The sequence below is a fragment of the Gopherus evgoodei genome, chromosome 7, assembly GCF_007399415.2.
Source record: "Gopherus evgoodei ecotype Sinaloan lineage chromosome 7, rGopEvg1_v1.p, whole genome shotgun sequence".
Taxonomy (NCBI): Eukaryota; Metazoa; Chordata; order Testudines; family Testudinidae; genus Gopherus; species Gopherus evgoodei.
The window spans coordinates 86,600,072-86,627,732 of record NC_044328.1 but is presented as its reverse complement, the minus strand read 5'-3'; the positions used below and the strand labels follow the sequence as shown (position 1 = coordinate 86,627,732).

The following is a 27,661-nucleotide window of genomic DNA, read 5'->3' as shown; positions in this document are numbered from 1 at the left end:
ATATACTACCAGCTGCCTCACAAGAATGGTGATGGTGACTGGAAAGTGTTCAGGGATATTAGAGGGGCTACAAAAACAGAAAACCCAACAACAGGTGATTTCAACTATCCCCATATTGATAGGGTACATGACACCTTCAGAAGAGATGCAGAGAGAAAATTTCTAGACACCATTAATGACAGCTTCTTGGAACAGCTGCAAGGGTAGAGGCAATTCTTAATTTAGTCTTAAGCAGTACACAGGTTCTGGTCCAAGAGGTGAAAACAGCTGTACAACTCCGTAACAGCGACTATAATGTAATTAACATCCTTGTAGGGAGGAAAATACCAAAGAAACCCACCACAGTAACATTTAACTTCACAAAGAGGAACTACACAAAAATGAGGAAGCTAGTTAAATGGAAATTAAAAGAAACAGTCACAAAAGTGACATGCCTGGAAGCTGTATGGAAACTTTTTAAAAACATTTTAATAGAGGCTTAAACTAAATGTATACTCCAAATTATAAAACACCGTAAAATGCCATCATGGCTAAAAAGAGTAAAAGAGGTGGGCAGAGACAAAAATACATCCTTTAAAATTTGGAAGTCAAATCCTACTGAGGAAAACAGAAAGGAGCATAAACTCTGCAAAGTCAAGTGTAAAAGTATAATTAGGTAGGCCAAAATAGAATTTGAGGAGAAACTAGCAAAAGATGCAAAAACCAACAGCAAAAAAAATATTGTTTTTAAGTACATCAAAAGCAGGAAGCCAGTGTGGCCACAGGACAATCAAAGTGCTAAAGGAGCACTCCAGGAAGACCAGGTCTTTGCAGAGAAGATAAATGAATTCTTTGAACCCGTCTTCACTGCAGAGGATGTGAGGGAGATTCTCACATCCTTAAAAGCAGCAAAGAATCCTGTGGCATCTTATAGACTAACAGACGTTTTGGAGCATGAGCTTTTGTGGGTGAATACCCAATTCGTCAGACGCATGTAGTGGAAATTTCCAGGGGCAGGTATATATATGCAGGCAAGCTAGAGATAATGAGGTAGTTCAATCAGGGAGGATGAGGCCCTGTTCTAGCAGTTGAGGTGTGAAAACCAAGGGAGGAGAAACTGGTTCTGTAATTGGCAAGCCATTCACAGTCTTTGTTTAATCCTGAGCTGATGGTGTCAAATTTGCAGATGAACTGAAGCTCAGCAGTTTCTCTTTGAAGTCTGGTCTTGAAGTTTTTTTGCTGCAGGATGGCCACCTTAAGGTCTGCTATAGTGTGGCCAGGGAGGTTGAAGTGTTCTCCTACAGGTTTTTGTATATTGCCATTCCGAATATCTGATTTGTGTCCATTTATCCTTTTCTGTAGCGACTGTCCAGTTTGGCCGATGTACATAGCAGAGGGGCGTTGCTGGCATATTATGGCATATATTACATTAGTGGACGTGCAGGTGAATGAACCGGTAATAGTGTGGCTGATCTGGTTAGGTCCTGTGATGGTGTCACTGGTGTAGATATGTGGGCAGAGTTGGCATCGAGGTTTATTGCATGGATTGGTTCCTGAGCTAGAGTTACTATGGTGCGGTGTGCAGTTACTAGTGAGAATATATTTCAGGTTGGCAGGTTGCCTGTGGGCGAGGACTGGTCTGCCACCCAAGGCCTGTGAAAGTGTGGGATCATTGTCCAGGATGGGTTGTAGATCCCTGATGATGCGTTGGAGAGGTTTTAGCTGGGGAGTGTATGTGATGGCCAGTGGAGTCCTGTTGGTTTCTCTCTTGGGTTTGTCTTGCAGTAGGAGGCTTCTGGGTACACGTCTGGCTCTGTTGATCTGTTTCCTTATTTCCTCATGCGGGTATTGTAGTTTTGAGAATGCTTGGTGGAGATTTTGTAGGTGTTGGTCTCTGTCTGTGGGGTTAGAGCAGATGCGGTTGTACATCAGTGCTTGGCTGTAGACAATAAATCGTGTGATGTGCCTGGGATGGAAGCTGAAGGCATGAAGGTAGGCATAGCGGTCGGTAGGTTTTCGGTATAGGGTGGTGGTAATGTGACCATCACTTATTTGCACTGTGGTGTCTAGGAAGTGGACCTCCCGTGTAGATTGATCCAGGCTGAGGTTGATGGTGGGGTGGAAGCTGTTGAAATCGTGGTGGAATTTTTCCAGAGACTCCTTCCCATGGGTCCAGATGATGAAGATGTCATCAATGTAGCGTAGGTAGAGAAGGGGCGTGAGTGGACGAGAGCTGAGGAAGCGTTGTTCTAGGTCGGCCATAAAAATATTGGCATATTGTGGGGCCATGCGGGTGCCCATAGATGTGCCACTGATCTGGAGATATATATTGTCATTAAATTTGAAATAGTTGTGTGTGAGGATAAAGGCACAGAGCTCAGCAGCCAGTTGTGCTGTAGCATCATCAGGGATACTGTTCCTGACAGTTTGTATTCCATCTGCGTGTGGGATGTTCGTGTAGAGAGCCTCTACATCCATGCTGGCTAGGATGGTGTTTTCTGGAAGGTCACCAATGCATTGTAGTTTTCTGGAAGGTCACCAATGCATTGCAGCGACACCATCACAGGACCTAACCAGATCAGCCACACTATCACCAGTTAATTTACCTGCACGTCCACCAATGTAATATACGCCATCATATGCCAGCAATGCCCCTCTGCTATGTACATCGGCCAAACTGGACAGTCGCTACGGAAAAGGATAAATGGACACAAATTAGATATTAGGAATGGCAATATACAAAGACCTGTAGGAGAATACTTCAACCTCCCTGGCCACACTATAGCAGACCTTAAGGTGGCCATCTTGCAGCAAAAAAACTTCAGGACCAGTCTTCAAAGAGAAACTGCTGAGCTTCAGTTCATCTGCAAATTTGACACCATCAGCTCAGGATTAAACAAAGACTGTGAATGGCTTGCCAATTACAGAACCAGTTTCTCCCCCCTTGGTTTTCACACCTCAACTGCTAGAACAGGGCCTCATCCTCCCTGATTGAACTACCTCATTATCTCTAGCTTGCCTGCATATATATACCTGCCCCTGGAAATTTCCACTACGTGCGTCTGACGAAGTGGGTATTCACCCACGAAAGCTCACGCTCCAAAACGTCTGTTAGTCTATAAGGTGCCACAGGATTCTTTGCTGCTTTTACAGATCCAGACTAACACGGCTACCCCTCTGATACTCTCACATCCTTTTAATTGATAAATTAAACAGAAATAAGTCACCAGGACCAGATGGGATTCCCCCAAGAGTTCTGAAGGAACTCAAACAGCAAACTAAAACAATGAGGAGACCAGTGACACCTTAAAGACTAACAGATTTATTTGGGCATAAGCTTTCGGCAGTAAAACACCACTTCTTCAGATGCATGGAGTGAAAATTACAGATACAAGCATAAATATGTACCAGTATATTTATGCTTGTATCTGTAATTTTCACTCCATGCATCTGAAGAAGTGATTTTTTACCCACAAAAGCTTATGCCCAAAAAAATCTGTTGGTCTTTAAGGTGCCAACTGATTCCTCCTTGTTTTTGTGGATACAGACTAACATGGCTATCCCTCTGATACTAAACACCAAATTGCCATACAACAATTAGTAGTTCTGCAATTATAGGCCAGTAAGCCAAACTTCAGTACCAGGCAAATTGGTTGAAACTACAGTGAAAAACAGAATTAGCAGATCCATAGATAAACACAATATGTTGGGGAAGAGTCAACACAGCTGCTGTAAAGGGAAATCATGCCTCACCAATCTATTAGAACTCTTTGAGGGTGTCAACAAGCATGTGGACATGGATGATCCAGTGTATATAGTACATACAGACTTTCAGAAAGCCTTTGACAACATTCCTCACCAAAGGCTCATAACCAAAGTAAGCAGTCATGGGATAAGAGGGAAGATCATCTAATAGATCAGTAACTGGTTAAAAGATAAGAAACAAAAGGTAAGAATAAATGGTCAGTTTTCAAAATAGAGAGTGGTAAATGGTGGGGTCCACCAACAATCTGTACAGGGACCGGTGCTGTTCAACATCTTTATAAATGATCTAGAAAAAGGGATAAACAGTGAAGAGGCAAAGTTTGCAGATTATAAAAAATTACATAAGATACTTAAATTCAAAGCTGACTGCCAAGAGTTCCAAAGGGATCTTACAAAACTGCATATATGGGCAACAAAATGGCACATGAAATTCAATTTTGATAAATGCAAAGCAATGTACACTGGAAAACAATCTCGATTATCCATACAAAATGATGGGGGTCTAAATTAAATGTTACCACTCAAGAAAGAGATCTTGGAGTCATCCTGGACAGTTCTCTGAAAACATCAGCTCAGTGTGCAGCGGCAGTCACATAAAGCTAACAACGTTAGGGCCATTAGAAAAGACGACAAAAAATATCACACCACTAAATAAATCCATGGTACACCCACACCTTGAATACTGCATGCTGTGCAGGTTGCCCTGTCCCAGAAAAAGATGCATTAGAATTGGAAAAAGTACAGAAGGGCAACAGGGAGTAAGGAAGTGTTATTTACCCCCTCACATAACACACAAACCAGCAAACACCCAATGAAATTAATAGGCAGCAGGATTAAAACAAACATAATGAAGCACTTTTTCATACAATGCTCAGTCAACCTTTGGAACCCATTGCCAGGGAATGTTGTGAAGTCCAGAAATATAACTGGGTTCAAACAAAAATTAGATAAATTCAAGAATGATAGATCCATCAATGTCTATGAGCCACGCTGCTCACAGACAGAAACCCATGCTCTGAGTGTCCCCAAACCTTTAACTGCCAGAAGCTGGGACTGGAAGATGGGGGGTGGATCACTCAATAATTGCCCTGTTCTCTGTTCATTACCTCTGCAGCATCTGGCACCAGCCACTGTCGGAAGACAGGATGCTAGGCTAGACTGACCATTGGTCTGACTCAGTATGGCCAGTCTTCTGTTATAGAATGGGTGTGGGCAAACTTTTTGGCCCGAGGACCACACCTGGGTATGGAAACCGTATGGCGGGCCATGAAAGCTCACGAAATTGGGAGTTGGTGTGTGGGAGGGGCTCCGGCTGGGGGTGGGGGCTCTGGAGTGGGGCTGGGGATGAGGAGTTGGGGGTACAGGAGGGTACTCTGGGCTGGGACTGAGGAGTTTGGAGGAGGATCAGGGCTGGGGCAGGGGCACAGAAGGAGATCAGGGGGGCAGACTCCAGGTAGTGCTTACCTCAAGCAGCTCCCAGAAACAGTGACATGTCCCCCCTCTGGCTCCTACACAGCGGTGAAGCCAGGCAGCTCTGCACACTGCCCTGTCCACAGGCGCCGCGCCTGCAGCTCCCATTGGCTGCGGTTCCCAGACAATGGGAGCTGCAGGGGAGGTGCCTGGGGTGAGGGCAGTGTGCGGAGCCCCCTGGCTATCCCTACACGTAGGAGCCGGAGGGGGGGACATGCTGCTGCTTCCGGGAGCTATGCAGAGTGGGGCAAGACCTTGACCCTGCTCCCCAGCTGAAGCGCCAGAGCAGGGCAATCCCCAGACCCCACTTCCCAGCGGGAGCTTGAGGGCCAGATTAAAACATCTGGAGGGCCAAATGTGGTCCCCAGGCCGTAGTCTGCTCACCCTTGTTATAGAATCATAGGACTGGAACGGACCTCAAAAGGTCATCTAGGCCAATCCCCTGCACTCAGGGCAGGTCTAAGTATTATCTAAACCATTCCTGACAGGTGTTTGTCTAACCAGTTCTTAAAAATCTCCAATGATGGAGATTCCACAACCTCCGTAGACAATTTATTCCAGTGCTTAACCACCCTGACAGTTAGGAAGCTTTTCCTAAGGTCCAATCTAAAGCTCCTTTGCTGCAATTAAACCCATTGCTTCTTGTCCTACTCTTAGAGGTTAAAAACAACAATTCTTCTCTCTCCTCCTTGTAACAACCTTTTATGTACTTGAAACCCTCAGTCTTTTTTTCCAGAAGAAACAAACCCATTTTTTCTATCTTTCTCTCAAAGGTCATGTTTCTAGACCTTTAATTATTTTTCATGCTCTTCTCTGGACTTTCTCCAATTTGTCTACATCTTTCCTGAAATGTGGCACCCAGAACTGGACACAATACTCCAGCTGAGACCAAATCAACACAGAGTAGAGTGGAAGAATTACTTCTCGTGTCCTGCATATGACACTCCTGCTAATACATCCCAGAATGATGTCCGCTTTTTTTGCAACGGTGTTACACTGTTGACTCATATTTAGCTTTTGGTCAACTATGATGCCCAGATCCCTTTCCGCAGTACTCCTTCCTAGGCAGTCATTATGTTTTTAAAGGCCTGCTGGAGGGTATATTTATTTAGCAGAATTGCTAAATTAATATTTAGGGTTTTTTGATGTGTAACTAACGTAAATATTTAAAGGTATTCTAGAACAGCCAAACAAAAAGATTTTATGAGTTCATACATCAACCTAGATTTGCCTACTGGGAAAAGAGGTATAATTTAAGCAGCACTGCACTTGGCTGCTAACACACAAGTACTATCCAAAGACAGAATGAGAGTCAATGTCTAGATAGCTAACCCCAGTTCTAATATTTTTTTAAATAAAGATGAGTGGATAAATACATAGCAATAAGTAAGTTTCAATGAGCTGGGTTTGGATATATTCCCAGAAACAAATGGAAAGTAGTCTAGCAAAAGAGCAGAGGACTGGGGGTTGAGACTCCAAGTCCTTTTTTCATCTCTAGCACTGACTTGCCAGATGGTCATCAGCAAGTCTCAACCTCTGTCCCTGAGTTTGAACAACTGTAAAATGTTATTACAGTGCCTCTCTCATTAGGTATACTTAGGCTTGGAAGGATTAGATTGTTATTGGTAAATGTCAATAAACGCTGATTTTGAGCATACAAATAGAAACCGAGGAAAAACTACTACTATGGATAATAATTGAAATGTGCAGACAGGCAAGGCAAGAAAAGTGCTGCTTGAGAACTTAGAGTTTGATTGAAGGACTTTTACTTTGTATATTTTGATATGTGATATTTACAATTTGTGTATTAACTATTAAAAAGCTTTAAAACTTTTTGAATCTCATCTACTGTCATTAAGTTGTCTGACCCCCTTATATATTCCTCCCATAATTTCTCACAACTGTGAAAATGTAAATAGAAAAAATTCTTACAAATAAACATCCTTATATGTCAAAGTTATGAAAAAATAAAAATAAAATTCTTGCAATCCTAGGTATAGTAAGGGTTTGTAAAGCACTCTGAACCCTGAGGTACTCTGAATTAAATTATTAGCTTTCATGCTAAACCAAAAATCAATTTAAATAGAGTATTACACATGCTGTTACAATTTAGCTGCTCAATTTCAGACACAAGGTTGACTTTCAGAGGTGTGGGGCAAGCACAATTTCAGCAGCAGTTACAGATATACACCACCTCTGAAATTCACACCTCCTAGTATCTCAAATTGGGCAGCCACAGTAAAGAAACAAAAACAATGTGTGTCTGAAAATTTAGATCTATAAGTCTGTCTAAATATACCATTTTCCAAATCAATACTTTTTTAAAGAATATAGGTTAAATTGCCTACACAATAATGCTTTGTACATTCACGACATAAGTACGTCCATTTGAAATCAAATACCTTCCAAAACATTAATGGATCGAAGTATTAATCCCCATTATATAGATAGGGGAACTAAAGTACAGGGAGATTAAGTGACTTGCTCTGGATCACACAAGAAGCCTGTGCAATGTCAGGCTAAAACCCAGATCTATCTCCTAATCTTGTATTTTAAACACTATGCCATGTCACTATGCCCAGTTACAATATTTTTAAAAGTTGTCATTTAATTTAAACTAGTGCTTCTGCTCAAAATGGCAGATCAATAGCAATATTATGGAACAAAACCTCTATTTACTCCAGTCAACCTTTGTAAACTCATTTATGATCACATTATGTGTTTTGAAATGGTTTTGCTTTGGCCACTAAAGCTTAATCAACCTACTTAACTGATCATTTGTGACTCAATTCCAACACCTCTGCACTGAACTATAATTAATGCTAGGTTTTTGTCATGGATAGTTTTAGTAAAAGTCATGGACAGCTCACGGGCAATAAACAAAAATTCACGGAAGCCCGTGACCTATCCCCGACTTTCACTAAAAATATCCCTGACAAAAGGGATAGCTGGATTCAGCACCCACCACTGCTGGGCTCCCGGGTCCTGCACTGCCATGGCTGGGCAGCTGTGGGGGGTCTCTCACCAGACCAGGGGCTGGGAGCTGTGGGGGCGGGGCTGGCTAGGAGCTCCAGCCCCAGTGCAGAAAATGATAATGATCCGCCCCATCACATATCCATCCATTTAAAGCAATTACTAACTTTTCCTTCCTGCTCAAACCCAGTGCATGTTCCTCTTTGTAATGTCTGCTTAGCCTTACAACACAACAGCATGCTACAAAAAGGAGAAACCCAATCACAAGAGATGAATGAACCATTTTCAATCTGTGAACCACAATAAGAAGTTATTGCTTCTTACTTCAAACATTCGCTACTATAATATTCTATCTGCTGTGTAGAGATATTTCTCTAGAGGCCACTCCATCAGTATGTTTTCCTGGAGAGAGACCATTTTTCTTCATTTGGTCTGCTGGAAGCTGTCTTAATATGAACCATAGTTCTAACCACTAACCATTAAGCAGGGTTGGGTTCAATTACATAATGTTCCTTTTGAGACCTAACAATATTGATTTCAGACTAACAATTAATGCAATTGTAGATTCATTCAGAGCATCAGAATATAACATCAACATATTTTTCAGGTCAAAAGCCCTGTCCACATTATTTGCTAGCACAGTTTCAATGACAGTAGGGACAGCATCAAAGATTTCATTGGAGAAGCTCATTCTATGGCCTAACTTTTTATGTTGCCCAAATCCTGAAAAGGGAGTGATTTTAAAGCTATTTTGTTTAAGTCAGTCAAAAAAACCCCAAACTACTCATTAGGGTGTACACTTTCACTAGACTCCTGCTCTGCTCATTGACTCAAATGGGCAAGATACCACAGTGAGAGGGCACTTTATAAATACCTAGATAGCTAGGATGCAACTTACATATAGATGAAAGTGTAAGAAGTGTGACAACAATTTGGGTGCAGCAATGGGGAACTTGACCAGAACTGTTTGCAGGTAAACTTCTAATTCCTTCTCTCTTTTCTCCACCAGACTTTTGGAATTTTTCCCAATAATCTTCTTTGGAGGCAGCAGGTTTTTATCTATCTTCTTTTCTGAAACAAGCTATAGAAACAGATACATTATAAGTTATTACCCAAAGTAGTTTTTGATCTTGCAGGAATGATGTAATATTGTACAACTTAAGATACTAACAGAATGTTTTCTTTTTCCTGTAACATTTCTCTGAAACTGCAGTTACTTGGCTACTTATCTGAATTTCTATAAATTTCAGACAGTTTTTTTGGAGGGAGATAAGAATAGAATATTAGAACATGAAAACAACAACAGTAAGTTTAACAATAAGTATATTTTGTGTTGGCACTCAGTGTCTGCAAACTTTTGAACCCAATCTTCCCCAGTCTCCCCAAAAACATCTAGTACAACCACCAGCATTGTTCCACAAGATCAGGAGTAGTCAACTGGCAGACCGCAAGCCAAATCCAGACTGCCAGATGCTTTTGAATGGACTGCAAAATCTTTTTATTTACTTATTATTTCAGGGTGAAAAATGTTTCTCTGGAGTTTGGACCTTGAATTCCATATTTTGATATTGCTGTTTTAAATCAGTACAGGTTGGTAGGTATTAGAAATTACTATCCAATGGCTGCTCATTAGTAACTATATGAAGCAAGTCTTTGGTCTGAAACCAACTTCTGGTGAATAGATCACATATGGCACTCTCAGCAAAGAGTGTAAGGATTAGAGTCTGCATGGTTGGTTCTAGGGTTTGGTGACAGGCAGATGCTAACATCCAGGTGGTGCCATACTGCTTTTATTTGTTTTTGCTTTGGACTAATTAAGCAGGTTTGTTTAGATTTTTTCCCCCTCTGCTGACTGGATAGCTGTGGTTGGGTTTAGGGTTTTTTTTTTTTTTTTTTTTGGCGGGGGGGTTGATCTGGGAAGCAATAAAAACATTTTTCACCCTGGCAAGCCAAATGGCTGGGGCCCCTCCTAATAGTTGAACTACCTTCTTATTGGCCATATGGTCCATCCAAGGGACTATAGAAGAGGCAGACTGTATTGCTTGTGCAGTGAGGACTTCATTTTGCAATTCAGTTAATCTGCTCTTTCATTAACAATACAGCCCAAAGGCCAAATATCCCTTACTTTGTATTTTTTTAAAAAGGATGTCAGTAAGCTTGTGCCATGGACCAAGATTTGACAAATTATTTATTTTGCAAGAGCTCAAGACCAGTCTTCTGATCTTTACCTTTTCATGCAAGTCATGGAAGTCACTGTAACGATGTTTGACTGTCCACTGATGACTCCCAACGCTGACTTGAATAATGTATACCTAAAGAAAGCAAACAGCAGAGTTAGGTACTTGAGAAGCATTTAAACTCAGCTACCATTTATCTGTGTCATTTAAAGGTGAACCACAAATATTTCAAAATCTCATCACTTTCTGCACTATGCTCTGAACATTTCCTCTGCCATGATAAATCGTTCTTCAGAAGCACCTTGCACAACCCTAAAAGCTAACATCTCTCCTCCAGGTCTACCAAAATCATGCCCAGTGTGACAACCTAGCATACACCACAGACTTCACAGCTACCATTTCAAAACCTAGTCCCAGATTTGGACCTTAGCGTCCAAAATATGGAGGTTAGCATGAAAACCTCCAAGCTTAGTTACCAGCTTGGACCTGGTACTGCTGCCATCATCCAAAAAATTAGAGTGTTTTGCGGCACTCTGGTCCCCTCAAAAAACCTTCCCTGGGGACCCCAAAACCCAAATCCCTTGAGTTTCACAACAAAGGGAAATAATCCTTTTTCCCTTCCCCCCTCCAGGTGCTCCTGGAGAGCTACACAGAAGCAACCTCCGTGAATCTAAGCAGAGGGACTCTACCCTCCCCGTTCCCAGCCCTGGAAAACAGAATTACTTCCCTCTTCACCCAGAGGGAATGCAAAGTCAGACTAGTAAATCTAACACACACAGATCTCCCTCTGACTTCTTCCTCCCACCAATTCCCTGGTGAGCTGCAGACCCAATTCCCTGGAGTTCCTCACTAAAGAAAAACTCCAACAGGTCTTAAAAGAAAGCTTTATATAAAAAAGAAAGAAAAAATACATACAAATGGTCTCTCTGTATTAAGGTGACAAATACAGGGTCAATTGCTTAAAAGAATATTGAATAAACAGCCTTATTCAAAAGAATACAATTTAAAGCACTCCAGCAACTATAGACAAGTAAATACAAAAGAAAAAACCAACTTCGTACTTACAACTTGGAAACCTAAGATTAGAAAGCAGGAAATAGAAATCCTTCTCATAGCTCAGAGAGAGGCAGACAGACAGACAAAGAACTCAGACACAAACTTTCCTCCACCCAGAGTTGAAAAAATCCGGTTTCCTGATTGGTCCTCTGGTCAGGTGCTTCAGGTTACTTTTTTTTTTTCAGGTGAAAGAGACATTAACCCTTAGCTATCTGTTTATGACACGCCCCCCAAATTGCAGACAGTGGGGAAGCTCACTGGCGGCGATTTCCTTCTAGAACTTTAAAATAAACAGATTACTACAACACATGCACCTTTACATATACCACTAAGTATATAACTAACAGACTTCTACATTTTAAGAACACTTTTTAACTACTAGATTCTGGGAAACTCTTACGGGAGAGTGCATCAGCTACTTTGTTAGAAGCTCCTGTGATGTGCTGAATTTCAAAATCAAAATCTTGGAGAGCTAAACTCCAACGAAGAAGTTTCTTGTTGTTCCCCTTGGCAGTATGAAGCCACTTTAGTGCAGCATGGTCAGTTTGTAGTTGGAACCGCCGTCCCCAAACATATGGGCGTAGCTTTTCCAGGGCGTACACAATGGCATAGCATTCCTTTTCACTGACTGACCAGTGACTTTCCCTCTCAGACAGTTTCTTGCTGAGAAACACAACAGGATGGAAGTTGTGATCTGTTGCTTCCTGCATGAGCACTGCTCCTATACCACGCTCAGATGCATCCGTGGTTACCAGGAATGGTTTGTCAAAATCCAGGGCCCTGAGTACAGGGTCAGACATGAGCGTCGCCTTAAGCTGGGTAAAGGCCTTTTGACACTTATCAGTCCACTTAACTGCATTTGGCTGGGTCTTTTTGGTCAGGTCGGTCAGTGGGGCAGCGATTTGGCTGTAGTGTGGTACAAATCGCCTGTAGTATCCGGCCAAGCCTAAGAAGGATTGGACCTGTTTCTTTGATCTTGGGACAGGCCACTTTTGGATAGCATCCACCTTGGCCTGTAGGGGGTTTATGGTTCCTCGACCCACCTGGTGCCCCAGGTAAGTCACTCTGTTTTGGCACTTTTTGGCCTTAACAGTTAGTCCGGCCTGCCTGATGCGCTCAAAGACCTTTTCCAGGTGTAGTAGGTGTTCGGGCCAGGAGTCAGAAAAAATGGCCACATCATCGAGGTAGGCAACTGCAAATCCTCCCAGTCCTGCTACTAGACCATCTACCAGCCTCTGGAAGGTGGCGGGTGCATTTCGAAGGCCGAAAGGAAGGACATTGAATTCATACACCCCCGCATGGGTGACGAATGCTGACCTCTCCTTGGCAGTTTCATCTAGCGGTACTTGCCAGTACCCCTTGGTTAAGTCTATTGTAGAGATGAATTGGGCATGTCCCAACTTCTCCAATAGCTCATCGGTGCGTGGCATTGGATAGTTGTCCGGACGAGTTACCGCATTTAACTTACGGTAGTCCACGCAAAAGTGTATTTCCCCATCTGGTTTGGGTACCAGAACCACTGGAGATACCCATGCACTGGTAGATGAGCGGATTATACCCATCTGTAGCATGTTCTGGATCTCCTGTTCTATAGCAGCTTGGGCATGAGGAGACACCCGGTAGGGTGGGGTTCTGATTGGGTGAGCATTACCTGTGTCAATGGAGTGGTATGCCCATTCAGTCCGTCCTGGGGTGGCTGAGAACAATGGGGCGAAGCTAGTGCACAGCTCCTTGATTTGTCACCGCTGCAGACGTTCCAGGGTGTTTGAGAGGTTCACCTCTTCCACGCCACCGTCTTTTTTCCCGTCGTAGTAGACACCGTCAGGCCACTCAGCATCATCTCCCTGGACTGTAAACTGACAAACCTGTAAGTCTCTGGAATAGAAAGGCTTGAGAGAATTAACATGGTACACTCTGGGCTTTAGGGAGGAATTGGGAAATGCTATGAGGTAGTTCACAGTTCCCAGGCGCTCTTGGACCATGAATGGCCCTTCCCATGATGCTTCCATCTTATGGGCCTGTTGCGCCTTCAAGACCATAACCTGGTCTCCTACCTTGAAGGAACGTTCTCTGGCATGTCTGTCATACCAGGCCTTTTGCTCTTCCTGAGCATTCTTTAGGTTCTCTCTAGCAAGGGCTAAAGAGTGTAGGAGGGTGCTTTGTAGGTTGCTTACAAAGTCCAGAATGTTAGTTCCTGGAGAAGGCGTAAACCCCTCCCATTGCTGCTTCACCAACTGTAATGGCCCCTTAACCTCGTGACCTTACACAAGTTCAAACGGTGAAAACCCTAAACTGGGATGTGGTACAGCCCTGTAGGCAAACAGCAACTGCTGCAACACTAGGTCCCAATTATTGGAGTATTCGTTGACAAATTTACGTATCATGGCCCCCAAAGTTCCATTAAACCTTTCCACCAGGCCATTGGTTTGATGGTGGTACGGGGTGGCAACCAAGTGATTCACCCCATGAGTTTCCCACAGTTTTTCCATGGTCCCTGCCAGGAAATTAGATCCTGAATCTGTAAGGATGTTGGAGGGCCAACCTACCCTGGCAAAGATGTCTGTTAGGGCCAGGCACACAGTGTTAGCCTTGGTGTTGCCTAGAGCTACTGCTTCCGGCCATCGGGTAGCAAAGTCCACAAAAGTCAGTACGTACTGCTTTCCTCTGGGTGTCTTTTTTTGGGAAAGGACCCAGAATATCCACAGCTACTCGCTGAAATGGGACCTCAATTATGGGGAGTGGCTGGAGAGGGGCCTTGACCTGGTCTTGGGGTTTTCCCACTCTTTGGCATACCTCACAAGACCGGACATACTTGGCAACATCCTTGCCCATCCCCTCCCAGTGGAAGGACTTCCCCAACCAGTCCTTGGTTCTGTTCACCCCAGCATGGCCACTGGGATGATCATGGGCTAAGCTTAAGAGCTTCCCCCGGTACTTAGTTGGAACCACCAACTGTTTTTGCAGCTGCCATTCTTCCCGGTGTCCACCAGAAAGAATCTCCTTGTATAAAAGTCCTTGGTCTATAACAAACCGGGATCGATTAGACGAGCTGAGAGGCGGTGGGGTGCTCCGTGCCGCCGCCCAAGCTTTCTGAAGGCTGTCATCTGCTTCCTGCTCAGTCTGGAACTGTTCCCTTGAGGCTGGGGTCACCAGTTCTTCCTCAGACTGTGGACTTGGTCCCTCTGGAAGCGATGTAGGTGATGGGGTTGTTTTCGTTGCTGGTGAACCGCTCTCCGCTGGTGCACCTGAGGGTATTTCAGGCTCGGGCTGAGCCTTTTGGGTATGGCTGACTGTTGCTTCTGCCAGTTCTGGCTCGCTGGCGTCCTCTGGTGTTGAGTTTGAAGATTTGGTTGCAATTGCTGGTGCTGGTTGCTGTTCCAGTTCCGGGCCTGGGACTGGAAGTGCTGTGGCTGTTTCAGTGGTTTGCATGGAATCCGGGTCCACTACCTCTGTCTGGGTCTCTGGTAACACAGACGGGGCGTCTGTGGACGGCTCAGGAACAGGAATGGGTCTGGAAGCTTGCCTGGTTTGGCTACGTGTAACCATTCCCACTCGCTTGGCCCGCTTCACCTGGTTGGCCAAGTCTTCCCCCAGTAGCATGGGGATAGGATAATTGTCATAGACTGCAAAAGTCCACATTCCTAACCAGCCTTTGTACTGGACAGGCAGTTCAGCTGTAGGCAAGTCTACAGCTTGTGACATGAAGGGGTAAATGGTAACTTTGGCCTTTGGGTTGATGAATTTGGGGTCAACGAAGGATTGGTGGATAGCTGACACTTGTGCCCCCGTGTCTCTCCACGCAGTAACCTTCTTTCCGCCCACTCTCAAATTTTCCCTTCGCTCCAAGGGTATTTGAGAGGCATCTGGGCCTGGGGATCTTTCGTGTGATGGTGGTATAATGAATTGTACTCGCATAGCGTTCTTTGGACAGTTGGCCTTGATATGTCCCAGTTCATTACACTTGAAGCATCTTCCATCTGATGGGTCAGTGGGCCGAGGTGAGTTACTGGAGACTGGTGAGGTGGAAGAATAGGGCGTCTGTGGCTTTACTTGGGTTGTATGTGGGGTCTTTGGCTGTCCTCGGTTGTAGGGTTTATGGTCGGGGTGCCCCCTGGGGTATTCCTTCCCCTTGACCGTGGCTTTCTTGCTTTCTGCCACTTCCATCCATCTGGCTCCAATCTCCCCCGCCTCAGCGAGATTTTTGGGTTTTCCATCTTGTATGTACCGTGTGATGTCCTCAGGAACACCATCCAAGAACTGCTCCATTTGTATGAGGAGGTGCAGTTCTTCCAAGGTTTTAACATTGTGTCCTGATATCCAGGCCTCATAATTTTTCCCAACGTAGTAGGCGTGTTTGGGAAATGACACATCTGGTTTCCACTTTTGGGTTCTGAAACGCTGACGGGCATGATCCGGGGTTCTCCCCATTCTGTATCTGGCCTTGGTTTGAAAAAGTTTATAGTCGTTCATGTTCTCCTTAGGCATTTCAGCTGCCACCTCTGCTAAAGGTCCACTGAGCTGTGGCCTCAATTCTACCATGTACTGGTCTTCAGGGATGCTGTACCCAAGACAGGCTCTTTCAAAATTTTCCATGAAGGCCTAGGTGTCATCACCTGCTTTGTAGGTGGGAAATTTCCTGTGCTGTGGAACAATAATTGGCGAAGGGTTGTTAGGATTAGCTGGAGCAGGTTGCTTAGCCTTTTCTAATTCCATGACCTGTCGGTGGGTCTCCCTCTGTTTTTCCAACTCTCGCTGGTGGGCTGCATTGTTGGCTTCTTCTTGTTTTTGTAGCCTTTCCATCTCTTGTTTGTGAGTTGCCTCATCTCTGGCCATGTGTGTTCTGAGCAGTTCTATCTGTTTTTCCATGGCTTGGAGCTGTACTGCCTCTGGTTTTCGTGACATCTTGTTTTCTTGTGTTGGGGTGCCCTCCAGTGTTTATCTTCTGGACTGCAGGCTCTGTTGCCTCCTGGGGTCTGCCTAGCAACAGTGCCTTTTTTCCTTTCTTCCTTTAGGTAGTCTTTCAATGTAAGGTAAACCAGAAAAACCACTGTATTTGCATGTATATAGTGCTGGTATCTGCCTCCTAATGGTAGTGCTATTGTGACAAAAGACCTGTTTGTCACAGCTTAATGGTTTCTTGCTTAATATGCAAGCCACAACTGCCAGAGAGAGCAGAGAAAAAAAATTCTCCCTGGTTCCTTTTTAAAACCAAACTGTTTCTCTCTGCCAAAAAGCCCCTAGCAGAGAAAAGAAAAATATAATATTCCTACTGGCTTCTGGATTCTATCTCACCACTGCCACTCATGTCAAAACCTAGTCCCAGATTTGGACCTTAGCGTCCAAAATATGGGGGTTAGCATGAAAACCTCCAAGCTTAGTTACCAGCTTGGACCTGGTACTGCTGCCACCACCCAAAAAATTAGAGTGTTTTGCGGCACTCTGGTCCCCTCAAAAAACCTTCCCTGGGGACCCCAAGACCCAAATCCCTTGAGTCTCACAACAAAGGGAAATAATCCTTTTTCCCTTCCCCCCTCCAGGTGCTCCTGGAGAGCTACACAGAAGCAACCTCCGTGAATCTAAGCAGAGGGACTCTACCCTCCCCGTTCCCAGCCCTGGAAAACAGAATTACTTCCCTCTTCACCCAGAGGGAATGCAAAGTCAGACTAGTAAATCTAACACACACAGATCTCCCTCTGACTTCTTCCTCCCACCAATTCCCTGGTGAGCTGCAGACCCAATTCCCTGGAGTTCCTCACTAAAGAAAAACTCCAACAAGTCTTAAAAGAAAGCTTTATATAAAAAAGAAAGAAAAAATACATACAAATGGTCTCTCTGTATTAAGGTGACAAATACAGGGTCAATTGCTTAAAAGAATATTGAATAAACAGCCTTATTCAAAAGAATACAATTTAAAGCACTCCAGCAACTATAGACAAGTAAATACAAAAGAAAAAACCAACTTCGTACTTACAACTTGGAAACCTAAGATTAGAAAGCAGGAAATAGAAATCCTTCTCATAGCTGAGAGAGAGGCAGACAGACAGACAAAGAACTCAGACACAAACTTTCCTCCACCCAGAGTTGAAAAAATCTGGTTTCCTGATTGGTCCTCTGGTCAGGTGCTTCAGGTTACTTTTTTTTTTTTTCAGGTGAAAGAGACATTAACCCTTAGCTATCTGTTTATGACAACCATGCAGAGCTCTGAGAAGCCTAGGCAAGTACATTCAATGATTTTTCAGTTTTTTAAATAACTGTATTCCCTTTGAGGGTATAGAAACTGAGAAGCCAGACAAGATCAACAGAATTACTCAAGGTCCAATGAGCTTGCTCCAGCTATGACAGAGCTTCACGGCAGGTGTGACTGTGCATGATGGGCCATTATAGTTAAGCTGGAACCAACTGACATCGGTGGGACCCAAAAAGTATTTTATTATGGATGTGCTGAATAGGTGAACTTAAGATTTTCGTTTGCAGATGACCTTTTACTAAAGAAATCTTACAATCCACCTTCTGATGGATTGGAAGGAAGCCATCAGGATGAAACTTGGAAGGTGCTGGAGGAAGATAAAGGGGCAGCAGAGGTGAACCCTGAACCAGCAGAACGAATCTCCATGTGTACAACAATGGGAAAACACAAAACTTAAGGCATCACATCTGTTCGATGTGCATGAAGTGAATAATCAGCTGATCAGCGAGCCCTGAAATCACTTGATATCAGGAATGTAGAAGAGACTGCAGGTCATGTGGTCCCATTTCACAGCTGCTGGAACTCAATGAAACAGGTCTATCACGAATCACATTTAAAAAAAAATTAACTCGTGATCAGTTTTCAAATCTTCTTAATAAATGAAGAATGCCTTTGTTTTATGTAATTAACCCAGAAGACTAGCATACAAGATATTAAAATATGCTACAATTTACACTTTAAAAGTCGTCAAAGACACTTAATTGTTCATGAAACATCAGAATTTATAGTATGTTAGCATGCTGCAAGAAAAATGAGTTCTACAACAGAATGCAATCAAGAAGTCTACCTAGTGCACAGCAGCTGCTACAGAAAACATTGCTTGGGTGTTTGAGGTACAGTAATGAAAAAACAGAAGTTAGGTCACACAAAGAATTACAAACTCCTTGAGTATTGTGCCCAATTATAAAGTCTCAAAGGGCATGGTGGAACTTGCACTCCATAAGAAACTGTAAAGCCTACAGGTCTACACTGAAAACACTGCATAGGCGCAGATGCACCACTGTAGTGCTTAAGTCAAGATGCTTCTACGCTGACGCGGTGTAGTTAATACACCTCTGCTCTTCCGCCAACGTAGCGCCGTCTACACTGGGGGTTAGGTCAGTATAACTGTTCCTCAGGGGTGTGGATTTTTCATCCCTGAGAGACATAGTTATACCAATTCTCAGTATAAACTGATAACCTGCAGCGAGGAGGAAGGAATTTATTCCTCTCACCTAACGTAATAAAGTACTGCACAATTAGCATAGATGCATTATGGAAGACTCATATCGCCTGTTGAAGCAACAAATATTGGCTACTTTGTTAAAAGCAAATGGATAAGAATACAATCAGCAATGGATCTGAACAAATGAACATTTTTAGCAGTACTGATAGGAGTCACAAAACGCTATTTTAAAATTACTGCAATAGGATTCCTGTGTAGACTTCATTCACTGTGTATTAGCACACATATACACACCCCTAAAAGCATTAGCAACCAGAGTATTGGTGAATCACTTCACAGTAATCCACACTGTCATATCTTACTCAGTAAATATGAAGAGCGCCTTGGATTTCCTGCAGTGTTTCAAAAACTGATATAGAATTAACTACTAATTGTTAAAGCAAAAATCTGATTAAAAAAAGGTTTGTCAGACTAATGTTTAAAAATATTCCTAACTGATTTTGTTTGATCCCACTAATACAATAGGGCTGACTATGCTTACTATATTAAGAGTTTTCATGGGCCGTGCGTCTATCGAGCCATCTGTTGGAATGATATAAACAAAGTGAAAAAGATGACAAAATTGCATCATCAGGTATGGTCTTGCAGACAAAAATTAACTTACTGCAAGAGATCTTTGCATGCATTTCAGCCATACACAGGTTTTTTATTAAATCTCAGAACTGTTTACAACCCGACATTCCACTGGCTTGCCCCTCTGAGCACAACTCCTGCTTTGCAGGCAGTCTCATTTTACCAGATTGCTGTGTTTAGTGAGGGGCTCGGTATCCTTCAGCATACACTAATTGTCTTGGACAGGTTAGATTCTCTCTTGTAAAGTCTTCAGTGTATTTATAGACCAGTCATTTTTTCATGCTAATGCTCTTACAGTACTGAGCACAGGCATCTCTTCATTCTTGACATGAAGCTGTTTATTCAGTCTAGTCACTTCAAGTTTTTAATTTGTTTGAAATGTTTATATTGGAGAAAGACCTATATTTAGCATGCATAATAAATAGCCGATAAGAATTTTGATTTTTTTTTTTAAGGTTGATGTTATAGTTAGGAGTTTTATATCCTAGATACAATTCCTCTCAAGTTCATAAAGAAAATGTTATATTAATTTAGTATTTCAAAAACAACAGTGTGATTTTTAACCCCATTTGCTAAAGAGAACATCAGTGCAACAGCCTGATTCCAGTTCACTTGCTCTAGGTGCAAGGAAGTAGCTAGTCTCACATTACAGACTTGAATGATTTGTACTTCCATAGTAACTTCTACCTGAGGATCTCAAAGCATAGTAGATGTTAATGAATTATGCCTAACACAATGGTGAAAATGGCAAGTATTTTCATTTTACAGATGGAGAAACTGGGATTTGCCCAAAGTCTGGGGCAGAGGTGTGCAGATCACCAACAACTTCCCAATTCCAGACCCATGACATAACCATAAAATCACATTTCCTCCCTAATAAAGCTACAAGTAAAAATTCTGTATCAATACACAAAGCTGCAATAATTTCCTCTAAAAAAATCAAGATAAGTATTTAGATTAAAAAATGTTTGCAATTGCCAGGAAACGCAGGAGCACATAACTGAGGAGCAACAAACCAGGTGTGTGGGGGAAACAAATGCAGTGCTAATGGTATGAGAGTTGTCTTCAACCAGGCAACTTTCAGTGAGCGTCTAATAGCAATGACATAAGTAGGAAGGACAAAGTTGTGGTATGCCTAAAGCTTACATTGCAAGCAGAACAATACAAAGGTAGTAAAAACAAGAGAAAGCCCTGACTCTTCACATTTTCATTGATAAATGTTTTCAAAGACCAAGGGAGACTCAACAGCACGTTTAGTTTCTGTCAGGTTAGCTTTACCCAGAGGTTCTCAAACTGGGGGTTAGAACCTCTCAGGGGGTCACAAGGTTATTACATGGGGGGGAGGGGTCGCAAGCTGTCGGCCTCCTCCTCCAAACCCTGCTTTGCCTCCAGCATTTGCAATGGCGTTAAATATATAAAAAAGTGTTTTTAATTTATAAAAGGGGTTGCACTCAGAGGCTTGCTATGTGAAAGGGGTCACCAGTACAAAAGTTTGAGAACCCCTGGTTTCATATATAATCCTTCTTTCCATTCCTCAGCACCTGTAACAATTTCAGTGAGGACTGCTAACGTGTTTAAGCTACCTAGAACAGTTGTCTTATCCCTGATGATATTTTACAGGACAAAGCTGTTTTGAAGATACAGGCATTAAAATGGCTCTTGAAATTTTTCCAGTCTATGTGACATTCTTTAATTTAGTAGTCTCATGGGGTGCAAGAAAATAAGAAGAAATCATGCTAAAGCATGCTGATTCTTTTAAAACCAACATCATAAAATAAAAGTTCATGCAGAAAATTCAAAGTGGAGGTGGACTTTTATCTTATTTCTTCTTTATTTAATTCAGTGTTTTTAATAAAGGTGCAACTTATTAAAACCCACCACCAGGCCATTTAAAAAAAAATGTTTTAAGGAGAGAACTTAAAAATCACAATATAAATGTTGTTACCACTACCTTGGATTACCTAAAGTGGAAGTTACAAAAATTCAGTTTGCTGCTAATTATATCTTTTCACATTTTTCTCAAATTGGAAAAACACAATTAAACCATTTCACTTTTGTGCAGCCTCTTTCACTTTCAGATTCTCATTGTTGCAAACACTGAAGACAAATGTTTTATTTTGTTAAAAATCTGTAGACTTTTAAAAAAATGTATAAAAACATTGCTATTGCCCTTAGGTTTTATAAAAGCTTGATTTTATATAATTTAAATTTTAGGTCAAATCTTTAGGAAACACTTGGGTGTTTGAGAACTAGAAGAGGAGAAAAAATTAACAGTCATGTAAGTATACTTCGATTTTCTGCTAACACTACAGTAGTAAAATAGGATACAAAGATGTGATCCAGGGATGAAGAACGAATACATTTAGTACAAATGCTTTCCATCTAGGCTCCGTTACTCTGTCAAGATAGGAGGTGGACTACAAAGTAGAGAGAGGTGTGGAATCAAGGTTATGAGACCCCCTGTTTCAATGTTTAGATAATGCTTCACATCTCTAGCAGCCTTGTATAGCCTGTTATATAACATCCATCTGCAGAGTCTGCTATAGAACATGAATCTCTATTTTGCAGTGTTAATCCTGTCAGATTCTGCATGCTACATCCAAAACAATATCAGGGAGGAAGAATCTACAAAAATATTAAACAAGTCTCTTACCTTATCCACATAACATGGCACCAACATACTAAGATTTCCAGAATCTCCATTATCATTAAACAAAAATAAACGTAGAAGTTGCTCAACAACATCATTACCACTTCAGTTCATAAACAAAGCAAAAAGGTTCTAAATTATCACAATGCTCTGGTCAGGATCTCCCAATGCATTGTGTGGTCTTTGTCTTTTAAAGTAAGTTCCTTGGAACAGGACCTGTCTCTCCAGCTATACAGTACACTTTTAGCATGTCAGCAACAATATAAATATACAAAAAATGCTTGTTACAACTAGGGGAAGAGGACTAGTCAGAACATTGATAAGAAAATTCTTGATAGGTTTTCTAACAAACTAACATGCTGAATGCTCCTCTTAACCAAGTTAACTGAAATATTCAGCAGATATCTATGTTTTGATTTACTATCCCCAATATAGAAGTATCCTATACAGCAGTGGTTCTCAACCAGGGGTCCTGGACCTCCAGGGGGCAACAAGCAGGTTTCAGAGGTGCCACCAAGAATGGCTGGCATTAGACTCACTAGGGCCCAGGACAGAAAGCTGAAGTCCATCCGTGTGGGATACAGCCCAGGTCCCAAACCCCACCACCCATGACTGATGCCAAAACCTAAGCAACTTAACTTCACAGTGCCCCCCCATGGTGCGGGGCCCCAGGCAATTACCCTTACTACCCCTTAACACCAGCCCTGGCTTTTATATGCAGAAAAACCATTGTTGTGTCCCAGCTGAACCATGGAGTTTTTATAGCATGTTGGAGGGGCCTCTGTCATAAACAGATAATTAAAAGCTAATGGAACAGAAGTACTTCATATCTCTTTTGCCTGTAAAGGGTTAACAAGATCAGTGAGCCTGGCTGTCACCTGACCAGAGGACCAATCAGGGGACAGGGTACTTTCAAATCTTGAGGCAGGGAAGTTTGTGTGTGTGCTGTTAGAATTTGGTTGTTGTTCACTCTGAGGGACCAGATGTGCAACCAGGTTTCTCTCCAATCTCTCCGATACAGGCTCTTATATGTCCAAAATAGTAAGTATTAGGTAGATAAGGTGAGTTTGTCAGAAACAGACAGCTAAGGGTTAATGTCTCTTTCACCTGAAAAAAAAGTAACCTGAAGCACCTGACCAGAGGACCAATCAGGAAACCCGATTTTTTCAACTCTGGGTGGAGGAAAGTTTGTGTCTGAGTTCTTTGTCTGTCTGCCTGCCTCTCTCTCAGCTTTGAGAAGTGATTTCTGTTTCCTGCTTTTTAATTTTCTGTTTCCAAGTTGTGAGTACAGAGATCATAAAAATAATAAGGGTTATTGTTTTTCTTTTGTATTTACATGTTTATAGTTGCTGAAGTGCTTTGATTTGTATTCTTTTTGAATAAGGCTGTTTATTCATATTTTTGTTAAGCAATTGACCCTGTATTTGTCACCTTAATACAGAGAGACCATTTGTATGTACTTTTCTTTTTTTTATATATAAAGCTTTCTTTTAAGACCTGTTGAAGTTTTTCTTTAGTGAGGAACTTCAGGGAAGGTGACTCTGTACTCACCAGGGAATTTGTGGGAGGAAGAAGTCAGGGGGACATCTGTGTGGGTTAGATGTACTAGCCTGACTTTGCATACCCTCTGGGTGAAGAGGGAAGTAATTCTGTTTTCCAGGACTGGGGAACAGGGAGGGTGGAGTCCCTCTGTTTAGACTCACGAAGTTTGCTTCTGTGTATCTCTCCAGAAACACCTGGAGGGGGGGGGGGGGGAGAAGGGAAAAGGTTTATTTCCCTTTGTTGTGAGACTCAAGGGATTTGGGTCTGGGGGTCCCCAGGGAAGGTTTTTGGGGGGACCAGAGTGCCCCAAAACACTCTAAATTTTTGGGTGGTGGCAGCAGTACCAGGTCCAAGCTGGTAACTAAGCTTGGAGGTTTTCATGCTAACCCCCACATTTTGGACGCTAAGGTCCAAATCTGGGACTAGGTTGTGACAGAGTTAGCTTATGTTTGTTTTCTTTATTTGCAAATGTGTATTTGGCTGGGAGGAGTTCAAATGTGTATTTGGCTAGAAGGAGTTCAAATGTGTATTTTGCTGAAAGGATTTTTAATTTGTACTTGTTTACTTAGGCTGGAAGGGTATTCCTAGTGTCTGTAGCTGAAAGACCCTGTACCTATTCCATCTTAAATTTACAAAGATAATTTTTACTGTTTTTCTCTCTTTAATTAAAAGTTTCTTGTTTAAGAACCTGATTGTTTTTTTTATTCTGGTGTGAGACCACAGGGGACGGGGTCTGGATTCACCAGGGAATTGATGGGGAGAAAGGAGGGAAGGAGGAGAGAGAGGCTAGTTGCTCTCTGTGTTAGGATTACTGTCTCTCTCAGGGAGACTCTGGGAGGGGGAGAGAGAAGGAGGGGAGAAGGTGCATTTTCCTCTCTGTTTAAGATTCAAGGAGTTTGAATCACAGTGATCTTCCAGGGTAACCCAGGGAGGGGAAGCCTGGGAGAGGCAACGGTGGGGGAAAGGGTTTACTTTCCTTGTGGTAAGATCCAGAGGGTCTGGGTCTTGGGGTTCCCCGGGCAAGGTCTTGTGGGGGACCAGAGTGTACCAAGCACTGGAATTCCTGGTTGGTGGCAGCGCTACAAGTACTGAGCTGGTAATTGAGCTTAGAGGAATTCATAGACTCATAGACTCTCATAGACTCTAGGACTGGAAGGGACCTCGAGAGGTCATCGAGTCCAGTCCCCTGCCCTCATGGCAGGACCAAATACTGTCTAGACCATCCCTAACAGACATTTATCTAACCTACTCTTAAATATCTCCAGAGATGGAGATTCCACAACCTCCCTAGGCAATTTATTCCAATGTTTAACTACCCTGACAGTTAGGAACTTTTTCCTAATGTCCAACCTAAATCTCCCTTGCTGCAGTTTAAGCCCATTGCTTCTTGTGCTGGTACCCCATCTTTTGGACACTAAGGTACAGAGTGGGGGATTATACCATGACAGCCTCGGAAAGAAAAAGGTTGAGAACCCCTGCTGTCCAAGCAACACAGTGATTGCTCTTCAACAGCAAAGAAATTTGCTTGTCACATATGACTCATTGCAAAGTGTGGAAAACATAAGGAGAACAGTCACATTACACATATTTAAAGGGACAACACTAACCGGAAATCTAGTCAATTTAAACAGTTACAGAATTTCAAGCACTACATCTGAGTCCTTCTGCCAATAAGTGGTTCAACACACTTTCCTATTTAAAAACTGTGTGAAGGTTCACAAACACAGGTGCTGGAACTAGGGATTCTGCCACACCCGCTGGCTTCAAACAGTTTCCATCTTATACAGGGTTTGGTTCAATGATTCTCAGCAACCCCATCATATAAATTGTTCCAGAAGCCCTGTTCACAGAGGTACCGTGGAAAAAGACAGGATTTTTTTTTCAAAAAAATTTTTCTGCTACAGTAAGAATAGATGTTACTTGTAACAATAGCAGGTAAAAAAAAATTAGAAACGGCCACTTTTAAGTTGATAGTGTCCCTTTAAATTTTCTAAAATTTTTCTGAGCACTTCATTCTGTGTGCAGAGTGAAGTTTGTGCAGCCATACTAATGGATTCAGTGAGAAGAGATTGTTCTAATCATAGTAAAATAGACTAGTAGTAGAACAAATTTTTAGTTATATAAACAGAGCGATGGACATGTGCAATTACTTTTTTTAATTCTAAACAGCTTCTTCCTGAAAAACAGATCAAGGAATTATTTTATATAGCGTTAACTCCTATATACATAGTTTAAAAAAAGAATTTGTATGCTACATATGGCATTTTAAATTCCTTCCCCAAGTTGTTAAGTAAACTTAGAAATGTTTACTGAGAATTTTAACCCCAATCACCCTCCCTGAATCATCTGATTTTCCCCAGGAAAACTCTCAAAACTTTTCAACTGGAAGATAGGTTTAAAATGTTTTCATTATGTCAACCACTAAAATCTTTAATTTAGTCTAAGTTTAAAAGCTATCTTCCCTTACTGACATTCTCATAGCAAATACATGCTAAGAACATGATAGCCACTCATACAAACCCTGCTACATAAAAGGCATTGCTTTGCTCCACAGGGCTAAATTTTCAAATGAGCTCCTGGGCCAGATTTTCAAGGGCTCAGCACCAGCAATTGGGGCCAGATTTTGAAGAAAGGCTCATTCTCCAGTGTACTGAGCACTTTGGAAAATCTGGCCCCAATAGTGGGGGCTGGGCACTTTTGAAAATTCTGCTCTTCCTATCCCTAGGGCAGTAGAGGGAGGATTGAAATGAGGAGGATATCCAAACTGGCCACATCGCTATTCCAAGACAGCACTCAGACAACTCCCTTCCATACTCCCCGAGGAGACCCAGAGCTAGGTACTAGCGCACTAGGGGGTAGGGTGACCATATGTCCCGATTTTGGGGTCTTTTTCTTATATAGTCTCATATTCTCTTTCCCCCCCCCTCCTCCCCAAACACACACGCCCCATCCTGATTTTTCACATTTGCTGTCTGGTCACCCTACTGCGGGTTGTCCTGTTCCCCTCCCACCAGCCTCATCCATAGGACCTGCTGGCAACCTACTCCCCTCTCTGCTTCCCACGATCCTATTCCACTCCATGTACGAGACAGCGCCCTCGGCTGGTCCCACTCCCCGCCTCCAGCCCCATCCCCCAACAAGTCCCCAGGGCCGGCCCCCGCCCTCCAGCGTTACCCCCACACTGGTCCCCGGGGGCGGCCCCGATCCCATTGGCCCCTCACCGTGTAACTCTCCACCAGCTCGGAGCCGAGTATCCGGGCCTCTTTGGGCGGCTCCTCACCCTCCTCCCCGGCCCCTACCGCCGCCTCCATCCGTTGTCCCGCGGGGGGCGGCTGTCCGGGCTCCGGCTGCGCGACGCTCACGCGGCCGCTCTCCTCCGCCTGGCCCCGGCACCGTCTCCCCCCGCACCAACCGCCGCCGCCATGTTTGTTTGCATCCCGCTCTGTCTCTCCCCCCTCCCCCGGCCGCCCCCCAGGCAGCGGCCCGCCCCAACCACGGCAACTTTATTGGGAACCTGCACCGCGGACAAGCACACAGGAGGGGCGGGGCTTAGGACCAGGCGAGTCTGAGGCTGCGCCGGTGGCCAGAACGTAGCACTGGAGGGGCGGGGCCTGATGCTCAGGAGGCGGGACCTTCAGTTTAGGGGCGGTGATATGACTCAAAGGGTGGGGCCTGCAGTTTATGGGCGGGGCTATGGAACAGGCTAGGAGGGTTAGTCATGCAATACACTCTACCTAGTAAATCATTTTCAGGAGCCAGTAGTACAAGCTTTCTTCAGTGCATACCCTCCCTGGTACATAGGACTGGAAATAAAAAGAAATATGGTAGAAAAGAGTGATATTTACTGTTGTAATGGCGGATTGAAGTCTCACTCATCTAATGGTAGCTGCCCTGCCTTTCAGGCTGATGACAGCATAAGAATGTAGTAATGGCAGCTTTCACAAGCATCTCAATAGAACAGCTCTGTGAGGAAACCTTGCCCCAGAGTTGCCCCTGCCTGACAT

The 27,661-nt window shown here is 43.2% G+C and overlaps 1 protein-coding gene across 7 annotated transcripts in view; it reads right to left on the bottom strand.

Moving 5' to 3' along the window:
• NISCH (nischarin) overlaps positions 1 to 27,107 on the bottom strand; it is a 68,474-nt gene extending 41,367 nt beyond the window's left edge. For 3 of the 7 annotated variants that reach the window (XM_030568843.1, XM_030568844.1, XM_030568845.1), the window contains exons 1-3: positions 26,879 to 27,103; positions 10,416 to 10,499; positions 9,086 to 9,268 (exon numbers count right to left, since the gene is read on the bottom strand). In XM_030568843.1, the coding sequence (XP_030424703.1) occupies positions 9,086 to 9,268; positions 10,416 to 10,499; positions 26,879 to 26,968 (357 nt within the window). In that variant the 5' untranslated portion in view covers positions 26,969 to 27,103. Of the gene's footprint in view, positions 1 to 9,085; positions 9,269 to 10,415; positions 10,500 to 26,878 lie in introns of all 7 variants that reach the window. The other 4 variants (XM_030568847.1, XM_030568846.1, XR_004001199.1 and 1 more) reach the window with 3 other exon arrangements.
• Positions 27,108 to 27,661: the final 554 nt, after the last annotated feature.